The sequence below is a fragment of the Chenopodium quinoa genome, unplaced genomic scaffold, assembly GCF_001683475.1.
Source record: "Chenopodium quinoa cultivar QQ74 unplaced genomic scaffold, ASM168347v1, whole genome shotgun sequence".
NCBI classification, from domain to species: domain Eukaryota; kingdom Viridiplantae; phylum Streptophyta; class Magnoliopsida; order Caryophyllales; family Amaranthaceae; genus Chenopodium; species Chenopodium quinoa.
This window is the reverse complement of record NW_018743920.1, coordinates 4002601-4011183: the sequence shown is the minus strand read 5'-3', so window position 1 is coordinate 4011183 and position 8583 is coordinate 4002601. Positions and strand designations below refer to the sequence as shown.

The window sequence follows — 8583 nt, the reverse complement described above, 5'->3', positions numbered from 1 at the left end:
AAGAACAATACCATCCTCAAGATGAGTAACTTCAATAATTGAGCTTGCCAAGGTCTTTGATGCTGAAAGTAGCATCCAGATGAGCTTTCAGCTTAAGAATTTCTGATGTATCACTTCCTGTTATGATGATATCATCAACATAAACAACCACTATAGTAAAATCATCATTGATTTTCTTTAAGAACAAAGAATAGTCATTCTTGGACTGTATTTAACTTGCAAAACCAGCTCACTATGCAACTTGGAGAACCATTGTCTTGAAGCTTGTTTGAGGCCATAGAGAGATTTTCTTAGCTTGCAGAATTTATTTTCTGGGTTGGCAATGCCTTCAGGCATTTTCATGTAAACTTCCTAATCCAATTCCCCATGTAGAAAAGCATTGTTGATGTCTAGTTGGTGTAGTGGCCATTTTTGAGCAGCAGCAAGTGAGAGAACACACCTAACTGTAGACATTTTTACAACTGGGGAAAATGTTTCCTCGAAGTCAACCCCATACTTTTGAGTGAAACCCTTGGCAACTAGTTTAGCTTTATACCTTTCCAAAGTGCCATCAGACTTGAGCTTCAACTTATAAACCCATTTGCAGCCTATGGCTTTCTTAGAAGCAGGAAGAGAAACAACATCCCAGGTGGAGTTTCTTTCAAGTTCAGCAATCTCATTATTCATTTCTTAAACCCAATTTGTGTCTTGGGAAGCTTCTAAGTAAGAAACAGGCTCAACCATTTGAGCAGCAGAACTGATAATGGTTTTTGATTTAGCAGGAAGGGAGTTGAAAGAAATCAGGTTGCACCAATGATTTATAGATGAATAACATTTGTAGTCTTTCATCGAGGAAGGTTCCTTAGAAGGTCTAGTGGATTGTCTGATAGGAGGTACCTGAGATGTAGGAATATCAACTGGAACATAAACAGGTATAGAAGAAGTATCTGTATGTGAAGTAACAAGTGAAGATTGATGGTTATTGGGATGAAGAATTTCTATAGCAGGAGGAAAGAGGTGAGAGGATTCGGGAATTTCAATGTGAGAAGTAGTGTATTTAGGTAAGAAAAGAACTGGAGAAGTAGTGTTTGAACTTTTGAAGTGAAAGGGAAGATGATGTTCATGAAAAACAATATCCCTAGTGATATGGATTTTGTAGGTGGAAAGATCCAACACGTTGTATCCTTTTTGGGGTAAGGCATATCCTATAAACACCCATGGGGAAGCTCTAGCATCAAATTTGCTCCTGTGAACCTTTGATGTAGAGTAATAGCAGAGACAACCAAAACATTTCAAATGTTCAATTGAGGCAGGACCAATGTGAAGTTTCTGATATGGTGTCCTGTACTCAATGCTTTTTAGTGGCATTCTGTTAACCAAATATGCTGCACAAAGAATGATTTCTCCCCAAAATCTTTTAGGAAGGTTAGATTGAAAACTCAGAGCCCTTCCAGTCTCCAAAAGATGCCTATGTTTGCGTTCTACAACTCCATTCTGTTGTGGAGTGTCTGCACAGCTAGTTTGATGAATTATGCAATTTTGGGTGTACCATAGCTTCATTGCTCCTTCAGTCAACTCTTGAGCATTATCAAACCTCACACACAAGATTTTTGAGTCAAATTGTGTATGAACATAATGAGCAAAATTCATCATAACATTCACAGCATCATTCTTAAATTTGAGTAAATGAACCCTAGTGTATCTTGTGAAATCATCAACAATAGTAAAAAATTGACAATACCCATTATATGTTATGTCCTTGTAAGGACCCCATGCATCAATATGAACCAACTCAAAAGGCTTACAACTCTTTATTGTACTCTTAGGAAAGGATTTCCCAGTTTGCTTAGCAGCAGGACAAACCTTGCATAAGATACTGTCAGTGCAGTCCTTAATATGCCAAGGTAATACATGTTTGAAATTATGAAAAGGTAAATGCTCTAACCTAAGATGCCATAATTCAGCTATCTTAGTGGCATTTTTACTAGCCTGAGTCCAACTAGTATAATTACAACTTGTGAGAAAATTGCTAGATAAAGAAAGACTTGCAGAACACTTCTGATCTTCAACATAGTATAAACCAGCATGCAGTCTACCAAGAAGAATTGAACTCTGAGAATGGTCCTGAACAAAACATACATCATGTGTGAACAAAACTTTGCAGTTCATATCCTTGCATAATTTGGGAACAGATAGCAAATTGAACTTGAAATCAGGAACATGCAATACATTGTCACCATTTAAAATCACACTACCAATGTGCAGGACATTAATCTTACTACCATCTGGAATAGTAATTGAGTTATTTATGCCATGAAGCTCTTTAAAAGTAGGGAACATGTTCAGATTAGTGCAAATGTGGTCTGTAGCACCACTATCAACTAGCCAACCAGCATTTAGAGAGGTAGTAAGACAGATTTTACCTGCTAGGTTAGCCTGAGCATCAACATCAGAAATTCAAGTTTGAGTGCCTGTAGATTTTGAATTTTGCTTGTTAAGTAATTCCAGCAGGTGATTGTTCTGATCAACAGTGATAACTGGACTTGAAACTTGATCTGACTGGCTTTCTTGAGCAGCATCATTACCTGACTCAGTTGGTTGAGCAGCTGCTGCAACTCCTCTCCCTTTCTGCTACACATTCTTCTTGAGATCATCTGGATAGCCATGTAACTTCCAACAATTGACAACTGAATGACCAGGCCTGTTGCAATGATTGCAAAAAGTTGGTGCAAATCACTTATTATTTCCTGTCACTGGCATTATTATTGTTGTTAGCTTGACAACTTAATCTGTATTTAGGTTGCCTGAAACCTTTGTTCTGCAGCCTATCTTGAAACCTTCTAGTTGAAGCAAAAACCATGGAATCATAATTTCCTTGGTTAGAGTTGTGTAAGTTGCTGAGTTCTCTGTGTCTTTCTTCCTGAATCAATAACCTGTATGCCTGGCTGAGGTTCGGTAAGGGATTCATCATCAAAATATTGCCTCGGACAACAGCATAATGCTCATTGAGCTTCATAAGAAACTGCATCAGTCTCTGATCTTGTTGTAGCTTGAGTATTTTTTGAGTGAGATTACAAGTTCATTGATTGCAAATACATATAGGGAAAGGACTAGCAGCATTTAACTCATCCCATAGCATTTTCATCTTTGTGAAAAATGCAGCGATTGAATATGCATTTTGGTGAGCATCTAACAATTGTTGCTCAATTGAATACAACTGAGGACCAGATGTATAACCATATATGTCTTCCAGATCCTTCCATATCTCAGCATCAATATTAAGATACAAGACACTACGAGCAATAGTAGTATCTAAGTTGTACAAAATCCAAGAGATGATCATATCATTGCATCTCTCCCATTGTTTGTATGTCACATCTTCAGGATTAGGTTTGTGAATTTAACCGATAACAAAGCCTAACTTGTTTTTGGTTGAAAGAGCAATAGTCATGCTTCTCTTCCAGTCAGTAAATCCTTCTCCATTGAATTTGTTCGTAAAAAATTGCATGGAATTCATATCAAAAGGATGAATGTAGTAAGGAGAAGAAGGATCTTGACCAATTGGAAGTGGAATGTGATTTTGTGCTGCCATTGATATCTATTACAGATTTTCTAAGCTTAAAATTTTGTGAGGAATTTGTAGATATGAGTAATCAAAAGAGATGATGATCTCAAAAATGTGATCAAGAACTACTGGAATTCTAGATTATATCAAGCAAAAAACAATCAACAATTTGCAGAAAACTAGCTGTAATTAAGCAGGAGATTTGCAATTTGGAATTGTGTGATACCTCAAAAACGAATTTGATATGATTATTCTGAATTAAAAATCAATCAACGAAGATCTGCGGAAGCTTGAATTTCATCAAGATCGAGCTAAAAAAGCTCTGATACCATGTTGAAATATGCAATCTAAGTAGAATTTTTTCAGTTTTCTTCAATGTATTAGCAGAAGTTGAGAGAGAAAATAGAGAGAAAGTTTGGGGAAAGAATTTTTTTATTATTGAATGTATGAAAAATATCACAGCTCTAGGACTATTTATAGCTAAGTATACAAAATTATTACAACAATAAAATTAGCTATAATACAACAGAATTCTGACCTGGCATTCTGTTGTACCAGAATGCTGAGTTGTACAAGAGCTCGTAACAAACTATAGAAGGTTCTAGAACTATCTAGGTGCTTCCAGAATACTTGATAGAAGCAATGTAGATAAACCTTCAACTAGTTGCTCCTTGATGTCATGATTGTATACTGTGGTGAAAGTAGCAGTAGCAGCAGCAGCATGTATATCACCAATAATTTGTATGACAGTAGAGTCCGTTCAATACAAACCACTCTTTGATTTTACTAAATGGCTCTATTGTTCTGTGGCTTTACTTTGGTAATACTAATACTCCGTATAATTGTGTAAATATATTTTGAACATCATAAATACATAAATTATTAAAATGTGGATATTAACTCACATTATTTCATCTTCAAGTTTCCAAAAAATCTATCTTCATATTTTCTTTCACAATCTCCCTAGTGTAATTTTGGGCCTTGTAGCGGCCCAATTCATAGCCCAACAAGTAATATTTGTAATAATTTATTACTTTTTTTAAATCATTAATCGTTGATGTCGTAATAAAATGGTAGTTAATCTAGTTTTTTTTTTTTTAAAGAAATATCACTTGTTCAATACTTAGCATAGTTAGCAACAACAATGTTAGGACTTAGAACACTTTTCAATATATTACTTCGTAATATAGATATAGGTATTGAAAATGTTTAAATAATATCCCTTTTATTTGTTTCTTTTGTTGTAAACACGATATTATAATTGTAGGGTTTTACTGTAAGCTAAGGTTGAGACAGTGAATAATGACATCGCACTTATGTTTATGAGGTTTAGGGAAACCTCATGATATTTAAATTAAGAGATTTTCATTATCTCACCCCTCAAATGTCCCTTTGTTATCTTTTTTTAAAAATATATAGAGTTCTAATCGAATAAGTTCACGGATGCTTTAAAAGAATAACATCGCAAAATCTGGAACATTTGGATCGGTATTTACCATGGAAACGGACTCCAATACGTTGATATTATCCAAATTTGCAATTTGCTACAAAATTGAGCACTATCATTTTCAAATACAGATTTTTTAATGTGACATGACATAGACCTTTAAATTTGGTCGAAAATTTTGTCTTAGATTCTCCCCAATTTAGAAATAAAGTAAAATTTACTCTTTATAATATGGCATACAAACAAATTAGAAGTGTAGACAGTGGCGGAACCAGAAATTTCAAACTGGGGGAACAAATAAACATCGCATAGTTTGAAAAATATGTTAGTGAAAATCAATACTTAAACGTAGAGATGACACAAATAGTTATTAAAATAGTTAAAGTTGTACCACAAAAAAAATCCAAAATAATTAATTAGTCAAAAAATAAACATCTATCATATACCAACTCTTCCTTCAAAAATATTTGCTTATGAGTTCATAATTTTTTAAGTTTTCAAACATAAGATAATATAGGTTATCAAATGCATTTTCCCTATTACAACCATAATTGCTAATGGTACTTAGTAGTGTATTTTATCTATTCAAACATGAGAACAAATTAGTACAATCATTGACAGAATTATAATGGATCAAGGTGATTTTAATGGACGTACTACGACTAATATGTTAGCTATATAGTTTTTCCAAATAATAGACCAATATTATGTAATGATTCAATTTTCTTAAAGAGTTTGATTGAGGTCTGAAAAAACATAATATCTTACGAGACTAGAATAATAACATGCAAATATTTTTTAACGTTGAGACAATAGCTTAAGTTTATCAAACAATGGTACATTCCAATCTTATGATAATTGCTAATGAACGATCGTGTATCGAATTGAAAATGAAAAAATTTAATTACATCAAAACAACTACGATTTATATCAATATGATTTTTTGGTTCAGATCAAATTATAATAAAGAAGTGCCATTTTCAATTATCCGCAAACTATATATCTCAATGTCAAAGGAAATTCATGTGTCCAAATGATAAGAGTGAGAGAGAGAGAGGGGGGGGGGGGGGGACTAGTGGTTGAAAAGGGATGAGACATTAGGTTAACAAATTCTCTCATTGTCATGATAAAACCTTTTTTTTTTTTTTTTCTTTGTGATTCATTTACAATTGGCCTTATCTAATAGATGGTATTTCTTGAATATAAAAGAAATTCTTTTAAGTTATGGTAAATGTGCAATGAAAATATGTTGTGCCTCGAAAGTGAGGGATAGCTCGAGTTTTATTCCGGGTTTTAGAAATTTTGGGATCTATTCTCATCATTCGCCCTTATGGCACATTAAGCATTAAAAAAAAAAGAAAAAAAAAATGTTGTGCCTCAATTGTGAAAACCGAGAGCTCAAAACTTTGGGCCTAGTATATAACATTGGGCTTGTTCACTTATAAAAAGTCATGTGAATACTATTTATATCTTTCCATAATATAGTGATACGATCGTATCTTTATAAATAGTACAAATATCTGTCGTACCGTTAATCAGGAGAAAAGTTAGACGAGGTCCCTTCAGGCTTAGTAGCGCTGTGCTCTGGGCCTCATATGTATCTTGGGAGACCTACTGTTGACCTGCTAGCAGCCCCGTCATCGCTGTCGCTTGATTCTCCGAGAACTTATAATCGGGGACCGACAAACGGGAAAAACTGCTAAGGTGGGAGAGCTTTGAGAGAAAGCTCACTGGAAAGGCCTAAGAATAAGCGCTTGAGGCCGAATCCTTGGATAGGTTTGGATAGCTGTTCCAGCTGAAATACTTGGAATAATTCTACCAGTTTATCGCTACTACCAACTACAGCAACTGAAAAAAGGGTTGTAATAGCTTAAGCTATGCTTTTGGTTGTGAGAAAGGGTTTACGGGCCAACATTGGCAAAATGAAAAGCAGCAAGCTCCGCGCCAGGAATTGATTGATTCGTCTTTTTTTCAGGAAATATTGGAACCCAAGTTTCCAATATTATACCTTTCCCTCTACTCAACAAAGACTGAGTTGGCTGGCCACAATATTTTGCCTAATATGATCGATTCCTTAAAATGTGGGGTTAATTTGCCAATTGCTACACTCTTCACCTTCCCAAATAACCTTTAACAATCCTTATAATTAATTGGTACATAGCTGTAATAAAAAAAATTAAAATAAAAATAAAAATAAATTCTACCAATTTGATCAAACAAAATAAAACTTGGTAGAAAATCATCCTCCTTTTTCTTAACATGGAAATATAGATTTACTTCTATTTTTTTAATTTCTCAACTCTATTTATTGACTTTTTTTTTTATACTAACTTAAGTACATTGGGTTACAACTCAAGAAAAACAAAGAGGTTCATCAAAGGTTAGTCCTTTTTACTCTATACACATCTCATTTTCCTTGGTAAAATTCAGGAAATCAAACTAATCTTGCTTTTTAACCTTTTTTAGGCAGAGAAAATGAAGGATTCCTCCGTTTTTCCTGGTTTCGAGTCTTTCAACACCGCGAACAATGGCAGGAACAGCAGTGAATATGATGTCAAGACGGATTTCAAAGAGGTCAGTAAAAATAACAATTCAATTCTCCTATGCTTGATTGAACCCGTGCATTAGCACAGGATACATTCTTTGCATAAAATAATAATCGTGACATTAAATGTGAATATTTTTTTATTAAATAATTCGTGTTTTATTTTTTATATATTGAAATGCATAGAATTGTGACAAAAGTGACTCCTTTATTTATACTACGTAGTATAAGCGATATATACATACATACATACATACACAAGGGTGAAGCCAGGATTTTCAAGTCTTGGGTGTCGGACTTGTTAAATTTATTTCAAAAGTTTTCATTTGTTTTGTGTTATCTGAGCAGATTTTGGAAGAGGCTAAGAAATATGCTAAAGAGAAGAAACAGGAGCAAGCAATCGAAGAAAAAAGTGGCAAAAAACAAGCGAGTTCAAGTGGAGTGAAAAAGGGTGGCAAAAAGTCATGGAAAACTGCCTTGCTTTCATTTTGGAAATCATCATCAACCAAGAAGGCTAAGAAGCAGGCTAAGGAAACTCCTAAGCAACGTGGCAATGTATCGGGCCCCATTCATGGCGGCGTTGGAGGAGCTGCAACCGCCATTGGTGGTGGTTACTGGCCCCGCCTTGCGTTCTCGGGGCCACTCACTAACATGTTTCATCAGAGGAAGAGGGAGGATGACATACCATATGTTAACCTAGAGCTTAACGAGCCTGAATATGATGCCAAAACTTATGGTCCTGTTTACTCAGTTCCTTAACTAACTTTTGGTATGTAGCAAGTGTATGGCTTGCTTGGTTGGTTAGGATAGATTTGTCCTAGGAAAATAAATAGTCAATGCTATGCATATGGACCATCTTGTTAATTTTGTTATTCCGGAGTTATTATTGTTGAGTTTTGGTTTTTATTTTAAAATAAATGGTTGAGAACTTTAGATTAAATATATTCTAATGACATTCGACTTCTTTTAAAAAAATTATTGTAAGCTTTTCGTGGTTGCTTACACCTTTGTTTGCCCTTTCTGTGCTTATTAAAGGCCTTGTCATTA

At 34.6% G+C, this 8583-nt stretch overlaps 2 protein-coding genes across 2 annotated transcripts; one reads left to right on the top strand and one right to left on the bottom strand.

Annotated features, from left to right (window-relative positions):
- Positions 1-3058: 3058 nt before the first annotated feature.
- Positions 3059-3571, bottom strand: LOC110687712. Its single transcript, XM_021864333.1, has 2 exons — positions 3385-3571; positions 3059-3291 (listed from the first exon to the last, which is right to left on the bottom strand). The coding sequence occupies exons 1-2, from the start codon at positions 3569-3571 to the stop codon at positions 3059-3061; spliced, it is 420 nt and encodes a 139-aa protein (XP_021720025.1).
- Positions 3572-6054: 2483 nt separating this feature from the next.
- On the top strand, positions 6055-8583 carry LOC110687613. The gene is made up of 3 exons (XM_021864252.1): positions 6055-7371; positions 7458-7565; positions 7885-8583. The coding sequence occupies exons 2-3, from the start codon at positions 7467-7469 to the stop codon at positions 8293-8295; spliced, it is 510 nt and encodes a 169-aa protein (XP_021719944.1). The 5' UTR covers positions 6055-7371; positions 7458-7466; the 3' UTR covers positions 8296-8583.